This window comes from Ammospiza nelsoni, chromosome 16 (genome assembly GCF_027579445.1).
Source record: "Ammospiza nelsoni isolate bAmmNel1 chromosome 16, bAmmNel1.pri, whole genome shotgun sequence".
Lineage (NCBI taxonomy): Eukaryota > Metazoa > Chordata > Aves > Passeriformes > Passerellidae > Ammospiza > Ammospiza nelsoni.
Window position 1 is genome coordinate 5,575,471 of NC_080648.1, and position 27,250 is coordinate 5,602,720.

General features: G+C 41.6%; 1 protein-coding gene across 1 annotated transcript in view; it reads right to left on the reverse strand.

The window, feature by feature from the left end:
• Window positions 1-3,649: 3,649 nt before the first annotated feature.
• The window catches only part of TENM2 (teneurin transmembrane protein 2), a 505,046-nt gene continuing 481,445 nt past the window's right edge, over window positions 3,650-27,250 (reverse strand). Inside the window, exons 24-30 of the mRNA XM_059483440.1 lie at window positions 26,231-27,105; window positions 19,883-20,058; window positions 18,119-18,354; window positions 12,629-12,925; window positions 9,556-11,170; window positions 6,794-6,924; window positions 3,650-5,541 (exon numbers count right to left, since the gene is read on the reverse strand). Coding sequence (XP_059339423.1) covers window positions 4,780-5,541; window positions 6,794-6,924; window positions 9,556-11,170; window positions 12,629-12,925; window positions 18,119-18,354; window positions 19,883-20,058; window positions 26,231-27,105 — 4,092 coding nt within the window. The 3' untranslated portion in view covers window positions 3,650-4,779. The remainder of the gene's footprint in view (window positions 5,542-6,793; window positions 6,925-9,555; window positions 11,171-12,628; window positions 12,926-18,118; window positions 18,355-19,882; window positions 20,059-26,230; window positions 27,106-27,250) is intronic.

Consider the following 27,250-nt stretch of genomic DNA (forward strand, 5'->3'; position numbering starts at 1 on the left):
CTGAGATCTTGCTGCCAATTCAGAGATGTGCAGAGTAAAACACCTTTTGCAGCTCTGTCAGCACCTGCACTGTGGTGGATGCTGACTCTTTTCTGCAGCACAGCCCTTGGAGCTTGGTGCCACAGAGAAGTGAGTTTGGTTCCAGAGGAGTCACAGGTTTCAAATGCAGTGAGTACTGTTTAAACTGAGTAATCCTTGTAAATAAAGAAATTTTATGCTGTAGGCTGTGGTGGAAGATGCTGGGAAGGAACTTTTATGGTTGTCAGAAAAATTCAGCAAAAGCAGGTCAGAGGCAGAGAGATCCTGGTATCACTTCATTACACCTGCCTTAATTTGTAAGGTAAAATCCCCCCTTTGAACTGAGTCACAGTTCAGAGGCCACCTGAGTTTATGACTGACCTTCATGTGGGGTTCACAGATGAACACAGGACAGTGACATTCAGTGGCTGAAACCTTTACATTTGGAGATTCTTAGGGCTGTACCCTCAAGGCTGTGTGTTGAAGATTTTCCCATGTTTGAGCATTATTGAATGCTTATTTGAGTACTGTTGTCAAAGGGTTGAACCTTACAGAAATTACAGCACAAAGAACTTAATGCAAATTATTCAGTGGCATTCAAACCTGATAAGGTTTTCTTGGACTCTTAAACAGGAAATGACCAGAAAACATGAAGGGCCTTGGAAGGCAGTGCCGTGGTCACATTCAGGGCAGGTGAGGGCTCTGTTCTTACAGCAGAGATGAACCTGGACTGCATGAAGATCAGGACTTGGCTTACAGAGGGGTTAGCACATCCTTTCTATCAGGATCAGGAAGATTCTGAGAGGCTGCATTTCCCAAGGGATGGGAGGTGAAAACTGGAAGTGCCAGAGCCAGGCTCCCAGGCAGGTTTCAGTAAAAACAAACAAACAAACAAACAAACAAACAAACAAACAAAAAAGCTAAAGGGCTCCTTCCCTTTACTCATTCCCATAAGAGTTTTGTGGATGCTCTGTGTGCCTAGCTTTGGGAGGAATGTCCGTGTGTGCCTCAATCTGAGAGAACCAACCCCTAAGGAAGGCTGACAGGGCACTGCTGGCACTGCTGTGGGCAAGGCAGTGCCAGGAAGCAAAGGCTGGCACCTCTGGATGTCTCCTTGGCAGATCTGCCATCATGTGGCCAAAGTGCCACCTGGAGAGGCAGAACAGCCCTGCTGGTGAGGAGGCTGTGCTGAGACATGTGCTGCACACACAGCCAGTTCACACCTGGGGATAGGTCAGGAAATAAAACAGGGTTTTTTTCCAAGCTGAAATGCAAAGTTATAAATGCCAAATTCCTTCAGTTACAGCAATCCAATAGGAAAAAAAAGGAAATGTACTCTAAAGCTGGTTTTCCATCTGGTTTTAGCATCAAACAGAAGCCTCTTCTTGGATTCCTGCTCTCTCTACAAACAAGTCAGCTGCACTCAGGTGAGTTGGGAGGGCAAACCCTTGCTCATGGCACTTAGGCTGGCCTGAGCTCATGCTCTGTGCCTTCCTCAGCCAGGAGTGCTCTCCAGGCCAGGCCCTTTGATGGGTGCCCTTGCTCTGTCCTGGTCACAGTGCTACTGGGGACACACACACAATGTCACTGTTGGAGCCACCACTTCATTACTCCCTCATAAGAAGAATCCAGTTCACATCTCCTTGGCAGTGCTTTACGTTAAGCATCTATTCCATATGGAAAAGTGTAGCAAGGAAAAGGGAGGAAAAGCAAGAGCTTTGAGAGGAATGGGAGATACCAGTCTGAGGTGGGGAAAGGAGAGGTTGTGGAAAGAAAAAGGGAGAAACAGATACTTCAAGAAATGGGAGACCCAGATGGGACCACAAGAGAGCTGGTCATGGCCACACCAGTCCAGTTATCTCCCTCATTTGTTAAGTGAAAACTCTTTAGAATGGGCTCTACCAGTCAGCTGTTTTTTCCAGACATGAGAGAATTCAGCTCTTTTGTCATAATTACAAAAAATACAGCAACTCTTCCCATCCCTTTGGTGCACCACACAAGGTTCCCTAGGTCACAGGGCACAGAGCAGTTCACTGGCCAGAGGACAGGCTGGGTAATCCATGTGGATGGGAGTGGGGCTGGGGCTCTGTTTGGGAGCACAGGCAAAGGGAAGGGGCAGAGCTGGGAATGACCTTGCTCAGGTCCAGCACGATGCTAAGCTGGGCCTAAGAGCTCAGGTGTATTGCTGGGCTTTGCACACAACCTGTGCTGAGCTGCACACTGCCTTTGGAAACTGCAGCTGGCCCTGGGCCAGTGATCTCGGGTGAGAATTTAGCACCATCTCCCAAAACTCTGGTTAAGAACATCCTGATGGTGTGTGTTAGTTGCAAAGGAGATGAGCAGGGAGTGCTCATCCCCTGAAATTTGTTACATCTCCTCTGATAGTCATTAATATTCAAAGGATGCTTTCCTTTTAGCTTAACTGAGTTCCCTTTTGAAGTAGCAGGATCTCCAGTTCAGAAGAGTTTCAGCTTTAGGAGAAGGGTAACAGAATGAAGGACACTGGGGACTGTGCAACAGGTTCTCATTTCAACATTCTCAAACTGCAAGAAAAATTCTATCCCAAAAAATGAGCTAAGCAGCTTACCAGGACAGGGCCAGGTAATCCAGACAAACTGCAATAATGCAAAGTGTCTCTACTTCGTGATTTTGTGTTTTATTCCCTCATTAAAAAAAACACTTCTTTAAGAGATTTCACTTGTAAAGAACAAAATAATAATGTAACAGCACTCTGAGTCCTTCAGCAAAGAAAAACACCTGCAGTGATGGACAGTCAGACCTTTATCTAAAAATGCAGCCAGACTTCATCTTCAGAGGATGAGAACCAGGGCTGGGGGTGCCATGGAGTGCCCAGGTAGGTGTAACTCCCAGCCAGAGTGGGGTGGCTCTCGTTTGCACAGAAAAATGAGACATTTTCTGAGAGCTCCAGGTGCTGCTCCACACAGGCACCCAACTGCTCGGCTTTAAAAACGCCCCAGAGTCAATTTATGCCCATAATCAACTCGAGCATCTCTGCTGCTATCATGAATCATTAAAAACCTCATTTACAACCCCAAAAGCAAAACTGTTCTCAAAATTAAGTAGAGCTCCCCAGCTACATCCTTAAATGAGATAAAAGCGGCAGGGCTCTGGGTGATGGATGGCTCCCTTTTATCATCACCAGGAGTGACTGTTTGCTTAGGAGAGGCTCTTTGATCTTACCTCCCGTTTTAAATGTGCTAGAAATAAGCAATCTCCCAAAGAAGACAGATTTTATGGAGACTTCCTGGCTCACAGCACAGCCTTGCATGTTCCACTTAATATTATGTTACTACATTTTCAAACTGTTTAGAGGTTACTTCAGTGCAATTAAACTAATTTCAGAATTGAAACACAGCAGTTTGAGGGCTGCTAGTCATGAGGTGCAGAGAGGGAGGGCATTTCTAAAGCATTTACCAATTCTCTCCTGTGTCCTAAGCAGATTTTTGGGTGATGTATGTGAAGGACTTTGCTTACCCAGAGATCAAAGGAGCAGCCCCCTGCAGGATCCATTGAACCACAGGAAGTCATTTCCACGTACAAAATGCTGCGTGCATTAGAAACAGCCAGACAAGAATCTCTTTTTCAAGATTTTGCAATGGAAGACAACTAATTCACAGGAGTTTTAGAGACTTTATTTATGTATAAACAATTTAAACACTTTGCCATAAATTATCTTTGCCTGTCTCTAGTCTTTGCTTAGCAGCAAATTAAAATTAATATAAAAACTCAATGAACAATTCATACATGTATATTACAAAAAAGTTCTTGTACCAAAGTTCTTATTAGACTTTTTTTTTTCTTTTTTTTTTTTTTTTGTGGTGACCGTAATGTGATTGTCTCAGTTTCTCGACCAAACAAACACACTAATAATTTTTTAATCTGAAACAGTGATTGTGCCTTCTGGCTGATGTATGTACAGGGTGATCTGACGTGGTGCCCATTTGCAATAGTGTAACACAATGCCCACAGCTCTACTGGAACTGATACCAACAAACTACTGAATCTAAACAGACTACACCCTGTAACTGTGTTATACTGTCCACAATGGAAATCTTCAAAGACAAACAGAGTATGAAATTTATCTGTAGTGATTTATAGCCACCATTTTGAATGTAACTTTACACTCTGCCCTCTTTGAATAAGTTAAGCTTCAGGCCAGACAAGTGGAGGGTCAGAGTGCAAGTCTGGTTTTGTTACTTTTAAATATATTTTCCTTTCCTATTTCCAGTGCGCTCTCACTTGCATTTCATTTGTCCTCCATTCGCTACACACAAATCACCCCAAAGTCATGTTTTAAATGCATCTGTATTTTGCTTTAAATGAAAACCTCTTGGATATTTATCAAACAAGCAGTCTGAATCATCTGTGTTTCATCAGCTGGTTAGTGAAAGTGGCCCACTTGGATTTCTTAGTTTGCTCACGTGTGAATGGAGTGAGGTAATACAATACGAGGCCTTCTTTTTGTTTTTCTTTAGACCCAGAACAAGTGGGTAATATTTCAGGGGTACTTTTTAATTTGTACGGTTAAGAGTTTTCAGTCTGGCTTTAGTCCACTTCAGGATGTGGTTTTTAATCACTTGAACAGTAGCATTTAACTCAAAAAATATGAGCTTTTTTGCCACTTACTATCCCAGAGTAGCTCAGCCTAGTGCCCCCATTTAGGTCTTCATCTCCTTAGGAGAGGAGATAACAGTTATGACTACTGATTCATCCAGCAAAGGATGACAGCAGGTTAATTTGTTACCTCTTTCCCATTTCATTCTGTCTTAAAAACTGGATGTTGCTGCTACTGTCTGCTAGCTCTGGGTACTGCTCCACGGGCAGGACATAATATCCCTCGTAACCTTGAACCCTTCCCGTGCTGAGGAGCTGCTGCCTCTCTCCGTCTGTCCATACGCGGCTGCCCTCGCGTCCGTCCCGCGCCTTCTGCTGCTCCTTGGCCCAGGCTGCGGCCAGGGCTCGCTGCCGAGCCTGCTCCAGCACCCTGGCCTTCTCCTCGTCCAGCGTGTCGGCGCTCAGCCCGTAGCGGATGTTGATGAGCAGCGTGGAGTGCTGGAACTCAACGTTCGTAAACCTTCGAGTCCTGCCGCTGACCAGGAGCGTGGGCTGCGACACGGTGACGTTGATGCCGCTGTCCAGCACCTTCCTCCCGCTGGTCATGGCCAGGGTCACCAGGTCGCTGTCGGCCGAGCCCACCTTCACAAAGTAGTGGGTGTCCTTGCCCTCGATGCTGTAGTGCATCTTCTCCAGGTAGTGAGCGCCGTTCAGGACCGAGGCGATCTTCCTGCTGTCGTCCGTGGCGATGCTGGAAACACCGGTGGTGACACGGCCTTCCTTCACGGCAAACATGATCCCTTTCCCCACGATGGGAGTGCTCGTGGCAAACCAGTGGCCTGCTTTTTCTCTAATTTTGGCATGTAATCTTTTAGATATGACCTGTCCCTCCAGAGCCATGAAAGCCTGGTTGTGTCGTTCTGTCGTCTGCTGCACTCCTGTAATTAGCTGGGGAAAGAGGAACAGAACAAAAAAAACACCAAAGAAGATGCAGGTCTGAACATACTCAGAGACCAATAATGATCTTTGCTTTGCTTTTTCAAAGGAAAGACATGCAGAGAAAAATTGTACACTCCAAAAGACCACCCTAAGTTATCCATCCATCCATCCATCCATCCATCCATCCATCCATCCATCCATCCATCCATCCATCCATCCATCCATATCTTGTTCAGAATCAGGTAAATACTCATTCAGCAAATCATTTTGCCATCTGTAAGACCAAATAAAATACTTCTCATCACCCTCTGTAGCATATATGCACTACACATTTCAATTTTGGCCAATCATATAATGCCCAGTAGAAGAATAAGAAAGGCCCAAGTCTAGCACAATTTTAATCAGAGCTGAAAACAAATAGAATCAGTGTATTTAAAAGGTGGCATTTAACTTGTGGACACTTTATCCCAGAGATTTCAACCAGTAAATATAACTAAAAGGCTTATGAATATAAGCTTTTTTGTAAATAGATGAAATTTGGGCCCAAAAGCACCAAAGAATTCCTGAAGAGGGGGTTTAGACTCTCAAATTACTTGGAAGCCTGGGAAAGTGGTATGTTTAGGTTTATATGATTATTTTTGTTGTATTACCACAAAGATGAAATAAGCCTAGCAAAGAGTAGGATTGGAATTGGCCTAGTACTCTTCTTAAGTTTATTAAATGGGCTGGAATTTATTATGAAAGTTAAACCTATATAGTGTTCACCATTAACCTGACAAGTATGAACACTGTAACTGAAATTAAATGGAATAGCAAATCAAAACCTCTAAATAGAAAAATGACAAAAAATGGCAAGAAAACCTCTTGCAGGGTGAGAAGTAGAACCCTTTTTACCAGTAAAACAAATACCAACCTAATTTTATTGGAACACATTATTAGGATGGTTTTACCAAAGGTACAACAGATGATAAATTACCCTGACAAAGTCTCCCTTTGTCATTGCTAATCAAGTTAATCGAGTTACAACTTGTTAATCAAGGAATAACTCAATAAAAGACAAACTAATGACACTGTAATTATGATAACAACGAAGGCTGGCAAGAAAGGCATATGTTCATTAGTATAAAATGTAGCTATACTCACTTCACTTTACACTGAATTAAGTGCTTGGCCTTCTGCTGTAACTACAGAAGAGCCAGTGATTGTATCCATAGAGTGGGACAAACTTATAAAAAAAAAGTAATTTAATCTTTCTGCCTACCTGTCCATTTTCACATGCTTGACTCTCAGACAGCTCGTATGGTGGTGACACAAAATACATTTTTGCTCTAGGGAAACCAGGAATGATGTTGCTAAGCTGAAATCCAAACATCACCAACCAGCTTTTGACATCTGAAAGTTGAAAGAAAGCAGTTAAGTCAGAAATACATGTGTTTAACAAATAGAGAAAATAGAAAAATTAGGAAATCCATCTTTGACATCCCTAATTTCAAGTAGCAAGTGAAGTCACAATTAATATTATTGTGTGGAACTTTACAGAACTGTAGCAATCCACTATGAAAAGGTGGATTGCTACACTGCATTAAATTTACCCTAAATACATCATCAAGGATATACCAGCTTTTTCACTATTTTCCATTAGAGCACATGAATTATCCAAACATTTTACAGTATACAGTACTTGTTCCATCTCTGACACCTTCTGATATGGGCTACTATATGTAACCTATAAACTGTATTGTATAATGATAAATTATTAGGTTAACACTCTAAAAACATCTGCAAAGTCCTTTGGGGAAAGACATGGCTTCTCCTCTATGTCCTACTTCCATCAGCTGTCATCAGGTCTCAGGAGGCTCCATTAAAAGCAGTGAGAAGCTAGATTTGTAAATCAGATGTCTAAATTTAGGCAACAAAAATATCCTCCCCATCCCTCTAGGGAAAGTATGAGCTGTGTGAGAGTGTTAGAGCTCAGCTCTGAGGTGAGCCTCTGCAAGTTCCAGATGTGGGATCAACAACAAAAACTCTATCTTCAGATCTAGCTGTAAAAACTAAGAAACAAAGTTAATAACAGTTATTCTCACTCTGCAGCTATTAAGAACTAATTATGTATTTTGGTTATCCAAATGATAACTCTTTTAACAAAAAAGAATCCATGACGACCTCATTTTACATTTTCTGTTTCCTGAATTCATGATAATTTTTGCTTAAAAATCTCTCTTGTCTTTCCCAGTGGCCATCTCTCCTCCTCCAGTGGCCTACACTGGCTCCACTTCTGTGAGCTGAGCTGTTGCAAAGCCTGTCTTCCCCAAAAGTCTTTTCTTTTCTTAGCCATTTTGACTCTAAAATTAGTAGCAAAATACTCTGCCTCCATGAGGTATCTGTATCCATCTTCCATCACACAGTGCCTACTGTATTTTCCTGAACCCTTGGACAGCACAGGGTTACTGCTCCTCATAAGGCTTCAATTTTATTTTATGGTAAAATGGTATCTCCTGAACAATTCACTTCAGCTGTTCCAATTCCACAGAAACCAGAGCAGGCCCTATATACAAAACAGTTACTATTTTGCTGAGCTAATGTGCTTTGCAGCACTGCATTTGCTACAGGAACTTGTTTTCAGCAAAACCTGTGAATAAACTCCTGTGTCAGGGGCTAACAGTAAGAATGGACTGCAGAGGAGGAATTTTTGGTGTTTTGTTTTGTTCTCTCTTTTTTTTTTAACTATGACAACAAAGTGCCACCATAATAATTTCTTGTCTAATTTTATCTGTTCAGTCCTACAGCAACAAATATTTGCATCACTGATTAAGTATTTTTACAGACTACAAGGTGTGTGTTGTACCTAAATGCAATTTATCTTATTCGATTTAATCTGGTGGATAGATAAATTAAATAAATACAATTTCGGAATGTAGAAAAACATAGTAAGATGATGTTGAAAATGAAGATCAAAGGGTGGTGGAGGAAAATAGGACTTTTGTTGAATTTAGGACAACAAGGTAATTTTAGTCACCAGTATTTTCACACTATCAGATACAAATCACATTATCTCCTAATTGCAAAGTTGCTCCACTAGAACCACTGGTGTGTTACACCTACTATTAGGTTGCAATGTACTAATGAAACATGCTGTGATTTTCCTTGAAGGAAATGCACACTTTTCTTGAAATTCAAATTACTGCTAAAATTAAGATCATTCCTTTTAAAAACGGTATCACTACTCTAATTATTGTATACTGCATATTCAATTCTGAAAAAAAGCTTTTCCTGAAGACATATTAATTATCTTTCCTTTTAGAAACTGCCAGCAGCTAGTTCAAGTACTGTGTGATGTTACTAAGGGAAAAATTATTCCTAATTAAGAAAGGGTTACAAGTTTTACCCAATTCTAACATATGTGATCAAAACTACTTTTGTTTCTCGGCTCCACAAAATCCATAACATTTATTAGTCTTTCAGGATGAAATAATCTTAAAAAACATCAAGGATTTAATTTTTAAGACTAAAGACTGTTTGCATATTAAAAGTTAAATGGGAAAAAGAGGTCTAATTAAATCCATTCTTGGTGCTAATTCTTAATGTGCCCATGAGCTCAGACAGTGGTTAATTTTGAAAGTAGCCCTGAAAGAAAGAGATCTGAACAGTTCTGGATTGTGATACTGAACCAACCTGCCAGATTCCCATACATGACTTCATTTTTCTTGGTACAGAATTAGAATGAACACTTCTTTACAGAGTACTAGTTCAATAGGAAGAGCACTATGGCTGTGCTGAAATTTTATATTCAGACCAACATATATATATTTTTTCCCTCCATAATTCATCATGGCTTCTCTCTTAGAGCCCTTTGTTCAGGGAAGAGTAGTGCCAAGGAATCAGAAATAGCCACTTTTAATAGGCAAAAGAGGAAAAACTTGATGTGAGGATTGAGCAAAGGGCTCGTAAAGAGAAGCTGGATTTCTTTCCCAAATCAGCTGCCAAGCTGTAGTGTAATGTATTATAAATGTGAAGAAGTCTCACCTGTTACATAATTCTTTAGATCCAGTTCATTGCTGAGAGGGTTGTTACTCTTGAACATGTACAGATTGAAAGGAGCGGGTTCTTTGCCAATATTTTTCCACATGGTGTAATCAGGAGATGTCCAGCGCCCAGCCAGGACATCGTAGTCCCTTTGGGTAAAATGCACGAGTTTGGTTAAAGGATCATACAGCCCTCCATGGAACCCAATGACCAGCTGGAAATCTGGGTTGGAGTCATAATAGATCTCCCCATAGGCTGTGTACTGGAGCTGCTTGATCATGAGGCCATTGATGCTGAACACAGCTAACGGAGTGCCTGTGTTATCAGAGGCCACGTAATACTCTTCCCCGCTGCTGCTCTCCATTGCAAACAGGTGCCCTTGCAGATCGTAGTACAAAGAGGTAATTTCAGAGTTGGAATGATTGTAGACATGAGTTACCCTGGTTGGATTGTGAAGATCAGCATAAAAGTACTGCAGATGATGCCCCAGGTTGGTCTTGCAGGAAGCCCTTCGGCCCAGCCCGTCGTAGCGGTACTGAACACTCCACCCATTGGCTTTGTTGTAAGCTCTGGTCAGGAGCCCTTTGGAGTTGTACTCAAACACGTCAGCACCCCGCTGCCACAGGTACCCATCGTCATCAATCTTGTAGGGGATGTCACCCAGGCGCGTGATCCTGTCCCTGAGGTCGTAGCGCAGCGGCATCAGCCGGACGCTGTTCCCAGGGTTCAGGAGGTGCAGGTTCCCGTTGAGGTCGTAGCTGTAGCGCCAGGTGGGCCTGTCGTTGACTGCCACGCTCTGCAGCTGCCCATCTCCATCGTAGTCATAGGTGTACTTGGTGGTGTTGGCGTAGGGACCGAGTTTCAGCTCTCTTTTGGTCACCCTTCCCATGCTGTCGTACTGCACGGTCATCCAGTACATCAGGGAGCGGAACATTTCGTACTGCACTTCCTTAATGCGCCCGTGGGTGTCAAAGTGCTTACTCAGCGTCATAACTGCCGTGGTGATAATTTGGTTTATATCGTAATAAATAACTCCAAATTTGCCAAAATGCTCGACTTTGCCAGAAATCTCATCGTAACGGTAAAGGTCAACTGGAAGAGGCGTCTCACTTATGATGGGTTTGATGCTTGCGATTCGGAAGCTGTTGTCATGATATGTATAATCAAACCTTGCATTGACCATCCCTTCTTCAGAGAACCTGTAGATTTGTTTGTCAACAAGAGGACCAATTTTCCTATAGCGAATGGTACAAGAAAACCCTCCACTTTGCAAATTCACCATTTTTAGGACACCCGTGGTTTCATCGTACCCAAAAGTAACCGCCGTGCTGTCGTAAACAATTTCAGACAGCTTGGACAGCTTTCCATACTTGTAGAAGACTTGCCGGCCGGTGCCTAAAAATGATGTTTTCAGAATCCTGCCGTCGTCGCTGTAATCAAAAATGACGGAGGCGTTGCTCTCGGGGGGGTTGTAGATGTTCCTGATGTAGCCCACGGAGGTGTGGGTGGACATGCTGTGCCGGGCCACGCTGGGCATGGTGACGGCGTGCAGGCGCTCCGAGGAGTCGAACTCGAAGATGTACTGGCGCTGGCTCTGCAGCAGCAGCACCATCGACTGCAGGGGAAACAACAACAAAGCTATCAGCATGTGGCCCCAGAGAGGGAACCGAAGGAAAGTTTACTGGAGAGGCACTAATGTTAAATGAGTACAAAGAGAATCAGATACATTAGTCAGGGGCACGGAGCTGCTCGGGAATATTGTCAGGTTGCCAGATGAGAGGATCTGCTCCTTGGAAATCAATAGGCTGACACTCCAGAGAAAGTGTAGGTTAGCAACCTGTGAGCTGTCCTCCCTGTAGGAGGACTTTTTTTTTATTTTCCTTTTTTTTTTTTTTCCTGAGGCATGCAGAGGAGTTAGATAAATGACTTGATTTATCTTTCTGCCAGCAGTTGTAATTCACAACTGTTACCGTGAAATATGTGAGAAACTAAGCAGAGAACATCAACTCTGGTTTACTTAGAACAACAAGAAGGGAAAGGGAAAACAATACAGAGTTCTGGAGTATTTAACACACTTTTATTACTGAAGTGTTCTAATTAGGCTAAGTAAAAATGCACTACCATACTTCCATTTAATAAGTAACAATTAGAGATGAATTACCTGTTTCTACATGAACCTTTTGTTAGGTTTAGTCATGCATTTTTGGGCTTAATTAAGCACAATACATTGTCTTAATTTGTTGCCATTCTACAGCAGGAAAATATCAAAAGACAGAAACCATGAACAAAATATTTCCCATTAAGAATTAGTCATATTCAGCTGACTAAATGAAAAATAAGGAATTTTGAGACCAGGGATGGCTAACGGCTGGGATACACCAAAATAAGGAATTTTGAGACCAGGGATGGCTAACGGCTGGGATGCACCAAAATAAGGAATTTTGAGACCAGGGATGGCTAACGGCTGGGATGCACCAAAATAAGGAATTTTGGACCAGGGATGGCTAACGGCTGGGATACACCAAAATAAGGAATTTTGGACCAGGGATGGCTAACAGTTGGAATACACCAATCTTAGCTAGCGGGTGTGCGTGATTTATGCGCCACAAAGCCAAACAGAACTTTGTGTCCTTCCAGCTTGTGCCAGGAGGAGACACTGTCACAGACATATTTTCTGGAAAATCATTTCATTAGGATCTTTTCTCCTGAGAAGTTGGGAAGCTTTAGCTTCTCCATGTTTTGCTGCTTTGGAATGTGGTTTGGAGAATTGTTTACCCAGCATGTGAAATTGTTTTTACTTAATGACCAACGACAGCCACCTGGTGTGGAGGCTGTGAGCAGTCACAAGATTTTTATCATTCCATTCCATTCCATCCCGTCCCATCCCATTCTTTTCTAGCCTTCTGATGAAATCTTATCTTCTATTCTTTTAGCATAGCTTTAATATATAATTTTCTTTTAATATCTATCATAAAATAATAAATCAGCCTTCTGAAACATGGAGTCAAGATTCTCATCTCTTCCCTTGTCCTGGGACCCCTGAGAACACCACCACACACACGACACCACCTACGTTTTCCAGGTAGGTGTAGCTCCAGACTTTGCCGTCGGCGAACATGCGCGACACGATCCTGCCCTGCTTGTCGATGTCGGTCCTCTCGCTCATGGCCCCGCGCTGCAGCCCGGCCAGGCGCCCGTTGAGGAAGTAGGAGACGTTGACGGCGGCCAGGCCGCTGCTGGGCAGCCAGAGGAAGGGCCGGCCCAGCTGGTCGTAGATGATGCGCAGCGTGAACTTGCGGTGGTCATCGTAGATCTTCTCGGTGCGGATGTTGCGGTCGTAGTCGATGGACAGCAAGTTCCTGCCGTGCACCTGGTGAGGGAAGGAGGCTGAGCTCAGCCAGGGCTGGGCACACCCAGCTTACAGCGGGGAAAGGGGAGGCCTTTGTGCTATCATGGGATCAAAGCCCATCTGCCTAGTAAATTGGAAGGTCCTAGCTTAACTAAAGCACCTGAGTCGCATTTAGGTAATGGCCTGCAGACTTTAGCAGAAATTAACAGGGTTTAACTCTTGTTTAAGGCTTTGAAGGCCTTCAGTTTAGGTAATCCTAAATTTCTTAGATGATGGTAAGGATTATAGGGGAGATAGGAAGGAGGATGATGAACATGGTGGTTAAGATGGCAATTATAATGCTGGTTGGCTTGTTAGTGCATCATTGTTTTACATGGTTTGTGGTGTAAAACAGGGAAATTCTGTGAGAGGTGTAGGGCTCTTATCAACTAGCTTTTGTTTTCTATTTGGTGATATATATTGAAATAATTTGGGGTCTTACTGGGGTATTTCCCATCTCACTGCAATATGGGAGGTGATATCCTACAGTAAAAAGCTTTCATCATGGTCAGAACAGACAGACATTCTGCACATCGAGGTCTTAAAGTTCAGAGAAACAAATTATTTTGCATGGAATATTTTTCTACTTATTCTATTTTTCTATTTTCTATTTTAATTTTGTACTTCCACCATCAATTTTTTTTTGCCCTTTCCCCTACAATCACTCTAAGAACAACAGAAGAAATTTTTGTGTCTTTATTGAGGTTTAGCCACTTCTATAATTGCAACACCCTGCTTAGAATTCATTCATTTACTGTTTTCTTCATTTACTTTCCAAATATTCAATAGATCCTTCATTTGGGATGGGCTTAAAAATCCTGATCATACAGGCTGGGAAAGATGGTCTTCTAGTGTTGAAAACAAAGGTGCTAAATAATTAGGTTAAATATTTTTCTTCCCCCCCCTCCTTTTTTTGTTATAATTTTCATTCAAAGTACAGCATGAAGTGTTTCAGTGGCAGATTTATTTATTTATTAATTTAAAATAAATGAGCAAACAGAGGCAAAGGAGAATAAGAATGCCAAATGGGGAGCCTTCTAGGGAGAGTGTTATAATGAGAGATACATAAATATATTCACTGGGGGGTAAGGCATAGAATTCAGATTAATGCTGTAATTTGATAAAGCTTTTTAAGTAATTTAATTGTAGATGTGTCATTAATAAAGTAGAAGTTTTAAAATTAGATATAATTTCAGAGCAATGACTACTTTAAAAGTATTCATCAATTTCTGGGAATTTGTTCTTTAGCTTATATTTTACAGTGGCTTTGATAATGCAACGTTTCCTCTTATCCAAAATTAAACTGTACATCAAACAATATGTAAATTAACCCTGAGCCTTTCTTGAGGATATAAAAATTATTCTGAGATATATTCACTGGCAGGGTAAACCCAATTCCCACCCCAACCAACTCAGTAGAAATTCAGTTATACAGACACATTTAAAATTAATACAGTTTTGTGTTTGTAAAGAAATAATTATTTCAAATTATTGCTCATTACCCTAATTTTTTCCATTAATGAAATTAATCTCTTTAAGAGTTTGCATTTCCTCAGTGGGCAATTACTAGGGAAAAAAAAGCTCTTTTCTTTAGGTTTTCCCAAAGGTTATCCCAGCAACAACTTGCCCTGTGATTCACAGAAAAGACAGAGTATTTTTCTTAAAACACCTTGGGGCAAAACAAGTCATATTCTGCTCTCCCATTGCAATGAAAATAAAGCCAGGGAAGCCAAACTCAGCATTAGTAGTTTCTCAGCTGGTTACTCTTGTTTTGTAGGATCAACCCTGATGGCAGACATATTGAAAAAAAAACCCTTTTCATGAGCAGAAGAGAGCTTTTACACCTCAAAAACATTTAGCTATAGAAATAAAGGGTCAGTGTATGACTGAAATAGCCCAATTTCTTATGGGTAAGTAGATTTTCTAAAAAAAAAAAAAAAAAAGAAAAGTCTTTCAGATAGATTATGAACTGAATTTTAGCTTTGGGGGTTTTGTTTGTTTTGGTGTTTTGTAACTTCTGAAGCTTCATAAATCAGTCAGGATTTCTGGGTTTTGTTCTCTCCATTACAGTAACTGCAATAGAAATCTGCACAAAGGAAAGTCTGACTGCAGGTATCCCTTCTTTTCTCAGAAACTTTATAACAGTTATTTGGTTTTGCCATAGAAAACAAAATTATTAGGTTTTTAAAAATGATTACACACACAAGAGCCGTGCACACACACAAATATCACTTGGAGATGCACACACGCACATCACCTGCTTGGAGAATTCAGTACCTTCATTTGCATTTGTAAAATGAGTAAAACCAGAGACTGTAATTGCAGTATCATATTAATTATATAGAAACCCAAACAGACTGATAATTCCCACCCTTCCTGGGGACACTGAGAGCAGTCACAAGTATCACAACTGCAGATTGCTCAACAGGCCCTTTCTCTTTTGTTCACTAATCTGGTTTTCCCCTGGCTGCTGCTGAGGTGGCCCTAGAGATGAGCCCTTTGTGCCCTGGAAAGGTCTGGCCACAGGAACCACTTACAGGATGCTGCTCCATAACCAAAACTCTTCAGACAGGAATCTCAGCAGGACTTTATCTGAAACTACAGCAAGACACTGAAGTGTGGTGCATCGCACAGCAGCAGTGAGTGGGGTAAGATAAAGGTGCAGTTCCTTCCTCAGGTTGATGAAACGTGCCCAGGCAGGTGTGCAGATTCCTACAGGTGCGGCTGGGAGGGCAGAGCCTGGGCTCAGGCAGCACCACTGTGTGAGGGCTCATACAGCCTGCCAACACGTTGGGTTGGAAGGAACCTGTGAATCTCCCAGTACAACCCCTCTGCACTGAGCAGGGACATCTTCAACTGGAGGAGGCTCTGCAGAGCCCTGCCAACCTCACCCTCAATGCTTCAGGAATGGGGCACCTACCACTGCTCTGGGCAACCTGAGCCAGTGCCTCTCCACAGCACCATAAAAAGCTTCTGTATCACTACTTTACATCTACCCTCTTTTGGATAAAGCTGCCACACCTTGCTCTATCACAACAGACCCTAAAACAAAGTCTCTCCCCATCTTTTTATAAGCCCCCTTTAAGAAGCACAGGGGCGTGGGCTCCAACAAATATTCCCCAGAGCACTGTGGGGTGAAGTACTCAGGCAAGAGGTGAATCACCAAGAATGCCCACCCTCCAGTCACACTGATGGTGAACTGGGGCTCCAGGAGGTGGCCCTGCTGCTCTGTCAGCTCTGCAGCAGTGCCCTGCTCTGTGTCACTGTGTGCCACCTGCTCCCCACAGCATTCCAACACACTTGCTCTGCTTCGCTCACTAAGCAACTTGTAAAGATGAATCAGAATAAATGAGATGCAAATAAATTCTATGCTTTCTCCCTTGTTTTCAAATTTCATTTTCAGTCCACTCAACCTGTGATAATCTCATAGTGATTTTCATTTAAAAGAGCTAAATGGATATGTGATTATTGTTACAGGAACTAACACCAGACAATTAAATGTTGAGGTGTTGCTAGATAAAGCATTGTTTTGATTTGCATAAACATGATGCAAAAAAACCTATCTCAGAAAACCTATCTATCTCAGGCAAGGTTTCAGCACTAAGATGTGCTTAACTTGAGCTAATTACCACAAGTACCTCTATTAAATTTTTAGTATTGGGAATTAGGATTACTGCAATTTCATTTCAGCATCTTATTTTTATTTTGAACAACACCTAGTCAAAATGTAGAGCTGACCTGTTTTCCACTTCTAATCAACTGCTGCAGGTCAACACATCAAAAATCAATTACACAGACATGAAATTTAGTCATTAAGGATTAGCTGCTAATCTCATTCAATTTTTTTGTCCAGCCTTCCCCCTCTCCCAAGTAAGTACATTCTGAGCATTTGTGAGTTACGATTTGTCAACTCAACACTGGGAATAAGATGCTAGCAATAGGAAAATATAAAAAAATTAACATCCAAGCCTCTTTTTTTTTGGTAAATCACTACATAATTGCTTGCATATAGTGCATTTTCTATGTGATCTTGAACACACTGAACTGCACTTTGTGTTCAGCAATGTTGAAAGGATTGCTAAAAGAGTGAGGACTTGATCAGCACTGCATTTGTTTTCTGCCCAGTATCTCAAATCCCTTCCTAAACTGCACATACTGAAGTAGTCCAGTCAAAAAAATCAGTGAAAATCTGGCCAGCAAAGCACAGAATGGGATTAATCCAGCTGCAGCAGATCTTTAATTTGGCAGGGGACGGATTACATGACCTGACTGTCTTCCTTATCCTGTGCTTAGGATTTTGTAATTATGGCAATTATTTTCCAATCTGCCATTTGGGAAAGGGAACAAACACAACATGCCTGTCTCAGTGAGTCTGTAGGGGGATTTCACAGCAGCAGAATGCTGTAGTTGTGTTTGCTCCCCAGTACCAGCAAGGGTAAGGCTGTCCTGGCAGTTTTACAAGTGGTGAGTGCTCACATTCCCACTCCCTTGAGAGGCAGGGAATTTTGCAGCAACAGGGCAATGAAGCAGGGGGAGGCTCTAGAAAACACCTTTAGAGGAATGGCTGAGGGAGCTGGGGGTGTTTAATCTGCAGAAAAGTTGGTTTGGGGGTACCTAATTGCTCTCTACAAATCCCTGTAAGGAGTTAGCAAGATGGGAATCTCTTCTGCCTCTTCTCAACTGGAAGGACAAGAGGAAATGGCCTGAAGTTGCACCAGGGGGATTTCAGATTAGATATTTGAAAAAGCTTTTTCACTGAAAGAGTGCTCATGCATTAGAATATGTTGCCCAGGAAGGTGGTGGAGTTACCATCTCTGGATGTGTTCCAGAGGCATAGGGATATGGCATTTGGGAATATGGTTATTACAGGGCTGGGGCTATGATTGGACTACATGATCTGGAAGGTCTATTCTAACACTGATGATTCTGTGATTCTGTAATATTTTAGATATTTTTACCAATCTCTTTTGGAATACTTTTAGTAACAAAGCTCTACAGCTGCTTGCAGCAGATGATCCCATGCAGCCAACTGAGCTCTCCAACAGTGTCACACCAAAGACAATCCCAGAGCTGTACATTTTTAACAAGCAAAAGTAACATCCTTCCAAATAAAAACAAAAGAATTTTCTGCCCAAAGAAGAAAGGATGATTATTGTAACAACAGGTTCTACTTACCCTGAGCTTTCTTCCAAACACCGTCACTTTGCCTTTAATCTGCTCCTTCCTCAGGCGCCATTCAATTGAGTTTAAACCATTTTCCATGGGCAGAGAAATATTACAGCGTCCTATGGTGGGAGTCACAGTCCCAGCCAGGACATGAGGCTCGCTGTGAAAGCTAATGCTCATGCCATTGGCATACATCACTCTCAAAGTACCATTATTACAGAGCTGGTAGCTGTTCCTCACTTGATCTACAGCAATAATGAAAAGAAAATAATTTAGCTACTCCAGTCATAAAGAAAACATATAGCTTAATTTGATTGGTTTTTTATTGCACTCCTGTTGATGTTAAATGAAGTCAGCCTGCAATTACCATTTACGTGGTACTATGGTGGAAATTACAGATGTTACTGATTCATGTAAAGAACAGTAGTGTAACAGTGAGCCTGCAGAGAGATACTGTGTTTATTTCATTATCTTTTCCCTTCAGTCTTAATTGTGAATCAAAATGCACAGTGATATGTGTTGAACCATGTAATTTATTTCTGATATGAACAAAAACTCCTGAAAACTGAACTGCTGGATAAACAACAAAGCATTAAACTCCAGGACAAAAAGAAAAAGATGATGATTGCTGGACTCTTTTATAAGTAGGAAGAAGTGCGTGCCTCTTCTTTTTTGTTTCCCTCTGTTTAAAAACTGTCTCCAAGCAGAGGTTTTGTACAGAATTACAGCGTGGCTTTAAACCCTCAAGGTGTGAGGCTCCAGCAGTGCAAGCTGGCAGCCACAGTGGCTCCCTCTCCTGCCCCCCCTCACTGCCCTGATGTGCACACCCAGCCCCTGTTTGAGAGGAGTTACAGAAACAAGCCTGTGCTTCTCTGGCCATGCTGCTCTCCAGCTGTTTGACACAGCCAAGTCCCCTCTCAGCCAGGATGGAGTGCCAGAGTGTGCAGCTGTCAGCAACACATCAATATTTGCTTGACAGAAGGACAGCATCTACGTAATTAATCATCTGCTATAAGAGAAATTAAGTCTTTGTAACCGAAGCTGTCACGGTATAATAGTCTACAAATGTTGACATTTATGTCAGGAGGAGACTATTGTTTGATGGTGATATTCTCATTCCAGTGACGTTATATCTTAATTAAAAAGCCCCACCACTCACCAAATCCCTTTCAGTCTGTATTTGATAACTGACCCCACTCCATCAGATGCAATGCCTGGGCGGTGCTGGAATGCTCTGCACAAACTCTGAGCCTGTGCTGCTGCTGCTGCCTCCTGCCACCCTCAGGCTGTAACTCTGCTCTGGGAGAGCCAACTCTGGCACACACCATCCACTGCCCTGACTGTTCTACACTCTTATTAATGGCAGTGTATACATTTAGAAGATGTCTTCTACTAGAAGGCTTCCTGAGCCTCTCCAGAAGGATCTCCCCCAGCAGTCAGGTTGCATCTCTGTGGCACAGAAGTCAGAACCAATTTTGCAGGGATGTACAGAGAAATATGCAAGTGGGTGAAGTGACCCTGACCCAGGAGGCAGTGGCAGGATTAACTTTCCCCAGCAGACAGTGAGCATAATTACTTGAATAAAAGCAGGACTGTGAAATGGCTCTTACCTGTCCTGAAGACCTGTCATTTTAAGAATAAGCTTTTTGGGAGTTTTTCTTGCAAACCTTACACGGTTTCCCCCTGCTCATAGGTGTACTAATGACACGAAGTGAATTGCTTTCTCAGGCTGTGTGTGTGGTTAGGAGTGTGCTGAGAGGTGTGCTTTGGTACCTTGAACAACTGTATAGGAAGCCTCCACAGAGGAGAGATTTGTGATGACTGTGACATCGTCATCCCGATTAGAATTCTCAATGTCGATGGTAATGGACTTTTCCATTTCCCGATGAAGGCTAGTTACCACTCCAGTGGGACGTGTCACATTGGTCAGACGCCCTTCATGATCATAGCTAATAGAAAAGTTAGTGAGAGCAAAAAAGCATGAGGATATATGTTCATTTCAATACCCAATGTATTAATAATGCAGCACATTTGTGCAAAAAACCCCAGACTGAAGCAGCTTTTCAAGAACATCCTGGCCATATCTATTTCTCTGTTCTTGAAAGAGTCTCTAATGATGAAATAATAGTTTTTAGATACTGATCTCAACTACATGGGTGCAAATCCAGGCTAGCATCTTTTGAATTATTAAATTAATTAAATTATTATGAATATACCAAGTGATATTTGGCTCAAACAATTATAACTAGTAAATTAGTCTGCATTTTAATAGTTGCATTTCACTCTAAGGAAGTGGACTTCTGATGGACACTGAAATAAACAATTGAATAAACTGCACATTTGCTTTTGAATACCTAGTGGAAACTAAGTATAGTCTTGAGTGACATATCAAGGAATAAACTTGCCATAAAGTATTAAAATATACATCAGCTTGACAACATTATAATTTCATTTAGATCTTATCTGTGGTATTGAACTGCATTTTGGGGTCAGTATTTTGGATCATAAAGATGAAAGATGAAAAGTAGAAAGGGCAGCAGCCAGCACTCAGAATAGACCTTAGAAAATTATTTAAATGCTCCAGAGGCATAAAGATTAAAAAAAAAGAAAAAAAAAAGAAAAAAAAAGAAAAAAAGAAAAAAATATTTCCATGATTTTACAGAGTTAAATTTCTTTAGAAGTATAAAGCCTGAGGAGGGGGGAGAGAAGGAATGCTGCTGGAAATCAAATCATACCCTTTCCCCCTTTCCTGCAGTATGCTCTAGCTGTGTGCATACATTTGCTAAAGAAGCAATCCCTTGGATCTTAGGGGCAAGAAATGGGGACCTGAAACAAAATCAGCATTCCAGTCTGACACTCTGCTTGCTGCAAGTCTCTACTGGTGCAAGTCTCTCACCCAGCCGCTACCAAAGCACAGGCGCTTCTAGAGAGCAGAAAGGCAAGAAAAAATGTCCTGTGTAGATAAAGGGAAAAGTTTAGGCAGAGATTGAAACCAACTGGTCATCCTTGGGATGGAGAGATGCAGGGAGCAGGAAGCCTGGAAGAGAACTGGTAAATCCATTGCACTGCCTGAGAGTAACAGAAGAGAAGAGGAGCACGTTTAGTAGCATGGAGCCAGCTCAGTTCAGGGTAGGCTGTGGTTAGCTGTAAAGATGAAAACAAAATCAGAGCTTTCAACATGGCTTTACAATCAAAACACTCAGACACCTCAGACTAGGCCACCTGAACTGTACAGCACATCTAAAAAATTAAGACACAGATTTTCTCCTCAGTTAAAATAAACAAAATATATGACTTTCAAATCCATTGCAAATGGTTGCACCCATTCAACTGAATATTGAGGAGGAAGGAAAAAGTCACCTGTGGAGCAACAAGCCTTACCAGAACCAATGGAAGTATTAGGCAAAGAAGGAAATCAATAAAACAAAGCATCATGGGACCTAAAAGGGACCAATAACACATGGTGTTCATTTAAGTGGCTCAGGATCAAAGAAAGATTAAGCAGCATGATTTTCCCCAATATAGTCACAAGTTTCTCCCCACAGATACATATATATTTATATATAGATATATTATCATATCAGCAAGATACTGAAAAAAAGATAATATGTTGAGATAATCTATGAAAGTGGGTTAGGTCTTTATAGAGGTCTTCACAAAAATATTGAAAAGTACTCCAAAAGAATAGCTAAAGGAAGAACTGGATCCAGCCAAGCATCTGTCTTGCAGGGGAAAAATAAAAAGTACAAAAATGGACAATTTCAAAAATTTTAAAGGTTAATAAGGCCCCTTAAGAGTCTGTATGTGGTGTGTTTCATGATGAGCAGAGTGAGGAAGAGAACACTTGGATGTCAAATCTTACAGCACAGGCAGTGTTATTTAGGACAAACTAGAAAAAACTATGAGTGTCTCCAGTGTGACTCTGCAGCACTCGGTGAACTTCCAGAAAAATGGCTGGTGAAACTCCCCATCAGCAAATATATTTTAGGCAATGCAAATGAGACATTAATTTAAAGTTTTCATTCACATTGCTGGGTTTTTAATTAACCTAGGAAAAATTCCTGGGGATTGCTGTGGGCTACTCACTGGAAATCTCTATTCAAAGTGTAAGGGCAGTCTAAAAAGTAAATATGGATGTGGATGTACTTAGATTGAAGCGGAAAAATGGAAATATTCCAGTGCTATTTCAAGAAATGATTGTTTTACCCCTGCCATGGGGTGGGTTCCCAGTGCTGGTCACAGCTTTGAAAGCAGCAACAGTACAGATTAAAAGGACTTTAAGCAAGTGATGGATACAAAATACATACAAAAGAACTCTCATTGAAGATCTACAGACCATTTAGATTACGAGTGACATATAGAAAAAATTCACTACTTAAATGATATATACACACTCTGATACCAATAAAGAAGGCATTTCTACTTTGTCCATTGTATGAAAATAAAATCTTATTTAAAAAATACTTTAAAGGTAAAAAAATTAAAATTAATATAACAGAAACCTTTTATCGACCACAAAATTTAAGTGACATATTCCTGAGGTTTTTTTAGAATTTATGCATTAAATGAGAGCAAGTGCTCAGTAGAATACAACACCCAGACATTTATCTGAATAATAAACTATATATTAATTAAATGACTATGCACTTCTCTTCTTCATGTCATGAACCTGGGTCTGATGATGTAAAAACCAAAAATTTACAATGAAAAATATATTAATTGACATGGTGTCTTCTTCAGAAGCAGTCTCTGCCTACTGCAATGTGTGACACAGCATCAGCCTGGATGAATCAAGTCTGATAAGGCAACCTTTACATTTTCAAATGAGGTGGGCTCTGGGTACTCTGAAATTCCTGAGCTTTTGTTACTGAGTTCAGTTAGAGTAAGGCTTCATCCCAAGTTTTTCTACTAATAACATTACAAGGTCAAACAAGCTTTCTTTATCCCAGCACCTTAAAAACCAACAAACAGCATCTCCCCACTGCTACCTCACCGGATCTTTGCTAACTGTGACCCAGACCCCCTGGCAGCAGGCAAAGCTTTCCCAGGACAGCTCTGGGTGACAAAGCTGGCGGCTGTCTCTGCAGCCTGATGGCTCTGAGCTGCCCATGGCTACACCTACAGCTCAGCCTGGACCATGGGACACAGCTGAGCACCTGGCACCTTCTCAGGTAGCCACAAGCATCTGTGCATCCATCCCTTCAGTGGGCTCGTGACAGTGCCCTGAGGGCTGCGGTCCCTGGCCACTGCTGTGGCACCTCGAATCCTCAGGCAATTTCTACGAGCAGCATCCCAGCCTCAGGTTTGAGTTGTGCTCCTGACAGCTCGTGGGTGGAGCAGGAAGGGCAGGGCCATAACCAGCACTGCAGAGAGGAGGAACAGCAGCTTCTGACTGAACACAGAGCTGGGCAAGGCACAGACCCACACACATTTACACACACCCCTGTCTTCTCTCCCTTTTAAAACTGATTCCAGAAAAAACTGCAGCACTCTCTCAGGATGCTCCCTAGACCGAGAGGAATACCACTGGGAGCTGCTTCAAAGATCTGTGCTTCATGCCCAAGCCAAGCTTAAATTACCCCATGTGAGCCTGCTGGTAGCTGTTCTATTATTGAAGAGCCTTGGCTGCTCCTGCTGCAAATGAGCTGCATGCACGTGCACAGATGCTATCTATAGAATTCACATATGGAGTGTGCACACACACAAACCAGCCTGTGTCTGCAACTCTCTGCTGATGCAGATGCACACCTAGATTAACTGTACAAATTAAATTCTGAGAGCATTTTCAGGGTGAAGTTGAAATTTTAAAATTTAAAATTGAGAGGAATATACCCAATAAGATAACACGGCACTTCAGTGCCTGGTTGATATAAATGCACTGACATAAATTTTTCATAAGAACTTTAGCTCATGTAGTACTTTACCATTTAAAAGACCTCTGTTCTTTTCCAGTTCTGCTGCCATATTAACAATTTTGACTGCTGATTATGTCTGTATGAATGCATGAATGTAACTGCACAGAAAACTATTTTATTGTCCTTATAAACTCTCATTGGCTGAATACTTCTTTCATCTTAAATTGATATTAAGTTATAGCTACCAAAAAAATTTCAGAATGATGAATACAGAATTTTCTCTTAGGAGATGTTCCAAAGAAAAAACAGAAACCAGAAACCAGTACTGAGTGACTGTGGACTGTGATTGTTTAGGTTTGTATATTCAATTTAAATAATGTTTTTATGGTTCTCTCATCTATGAGCTCTATGCTTATGAGAATGTATGTACAAATTTGGGAGAAATGAATTATTTCTGCTGCCTCATCAAAGTAACTAATTATCTAAGACAGTACCTCAGGCTGTAATATTTAGATCTAAAGATGGCATTTAACTTCCACTGACCTGAGGCAGAGGTTGTGCATCTTTTCTTATTTGATCTTGGAAAAAAATTTGTAGCACTATGTACACATTAAATTATATTTTCAGCTGATCTCAGTAAGACATCAAAGCCTCTACCTTCTGTATTTCCTTAGGAATCATAACAGAATTTTGCTAATAAACCATGTTAACTTATCACTAGGTGTGACTCTCAGACACCAGTTATACCAGTTTTGTAACCAGTAACTTTCTGATGACATTTTTTAATGTTTCATGGATTTTCACATAGAGTTTTAAATTAATTCACTATTTAGTTTCTGGTGTTTTGAGAAATACCTAATTTATGTGACTGCACCTTGAGCTGCCTATTCAGGAAAAAAAAAAAAAACAACAAAAAAACCTTCTCAGAAGGGCATTCACATCTCATCAACAATAATATGAAATTTATTCTGTCTAGTCCAGTGAGCTTTTAATCGAGCTTATAATCAGCAGGTAATACCTTCATGTGGTCATGTAACTGAATTATTTGTGGTGAAGAATTAATTTTTGCCAAATATGAAGGACAAAGAAGGCCCTGCCCAGGTGGAGGCCCGGGCTGGAGGAGAGCAGTGAGTGGTTGGGCATGCAGGGCCCCACGAGAGGGCACTGCTTTCCTTCCAAAGGGAACTGCGTGTGCAGCATCCCTGCTGAGCAGGGCAGGCATTCCCAGCACACTGAGCACAGCTCCCTCCATCCCTGCATTTCTTATGTTTTCTCTGAACAGAGGAAACAGGTGGCCAAGCTGAATGCATCAATAAACTAAGAGGTGTGTGCCATTGCTAGGCTGTGACTTGAAAATAAGCCTGCCATTTAAAATTAAATATAAAGCTTACTCCTATTTTCTACTCACTGATTTGGAGAATGATATTTTTGAATTATTAACTAATTCAGACAAAATATATGGCATCATACTTGCCATATACTTAAATATATTTTTCAATATGTCATTTAGCTTCTCTTTTTAATACTTTTTGATCAAAAAATGGCAATGAGACTACTAAGAACAGGATAAATATTAATAAAAATTGGACTAGTTTTTCTAGATTTTTAATATACTTTTGAAACTCATCTCTTCAGATGAATTTCATTTAAAGAGGAAGTTCTGTCTATTTAATCTATATGCTCATGAACACCAGTGTGCTTTTGGGTTATCTACAAATTATGGAAGTTACACCAGGGGTCTGACAGATAGCTGGGGATCTAATTTCCTCACTTGTCTCAGGAATGAACAATCATTGAAGTTAATCAACATTTTAACAACCATGAGTAATATATGAGGCTGAACAGAAAGAGAGATAATTTGAGTTCCAGAAGAAGCTGCAGCATGAGGGCTCCTAGAGAGAGCAGCTCTGTGGGAGCTGCAGGGGGAGTGCTGGGCTGCTCTGGCTCTGGGCAGCCGTGCTGACCATGAACAGCAGCTTAAACTAAGCTGAGGTTCTGGCCATGGCACAGGTTCTCTGTGCTGGGTGGGGATGAGCTGCCCAAACTCAAACCCCAGGCAGGGATTTAGGGGGATCAGCACCCACCCAAAGGACGCCATCACAAAGCCACTTAACCATTTCCAGCATCGCTCTGGACTGAGGCACAATGGCCTTACTCAGTATCATTGAAAAACCTACAACAAACTGCAGAAGGGTCAGCCTAGGGCCTACTGACTACCATTTGAAAAAATAAACATACGCTTTAATATATCCAAAAACATTCTTACTCATAAAACGTTGTCCATCCTGTTTCATCACTCTTCGTTGCTAAGAGACCACTGTTTCCATTATATGTCATTAATCCGAGCTCCAGGGTCTGTGTTGAGACCAGCTTGAGTCCCCCATTGGTGCCAACGGCCAGGGTGACAATCTGATTGTCCGGCATCAGCAGGTGGCGGGGCATCCCGCTGGCGTCCCGGCGCACCTTCAGCGAGTTGCCGTTGTTGTCCATCACCTCCGTGACATCGTTATCGCTGCTATAGGTGAAATTGTACAAGTACTCCCCAGTAACGAGGCTCAGAGTGTACTGGTGAATCCCATCAGCATTGAAGACATACAGCTCCTGTTCTCCTGGAGATGCAGCTTCATATTGGTTAAAGGAATTAAGAACGGGCCTGTTTTTACTGACAGCCCTAATGCGGATATTTCCGAGATCAGCTATGTAGATGGTACCATCTGGGGCCACAGCTAAGGAAGATGGTGAATTTAAGATGGCATCAGTGGCATACCCATCATCCCCAGCATAGCAATTACAGTTGACATCATTTTTGCAATCACAGTCTGAAGCTGCCCCTGCAAGAAGGCATATTTCTCCATTGGTAGTTACCTGGCGGAGCCGATTAATTTTTTTTTCATCTGTCTCACTGATGTAAAGAACTCCTGTGTGTGAGATGGCAATGGCACTGGCTGATTCAAGTGCAGAATGAATAGCCAGTTTGCTAAGAGAGTAGTCTATACCAGGAACCTGGCAGTGCATGGGGCGTCCAGCAATAATGCTAACTTGATGGTTTTCTGTGATCCGTAAAATAACATTGTTCTCTAGGACATAAAGGGAGTTGTCCATGGGATTGACAGCGAGATCAGTAGGCCACTCCAGCCGTACCTATGAGTTGCACAAATTATTACTGTAAAACTCGAAACTGAAAAGTACACTCCTAGTGTTTAAAATTCCACGTGTAACAACAGCAAATTAGTGAGGGGTTTATCAGTGTAAATCATGAAACCAAGCCATGAACAGCAACTATTTC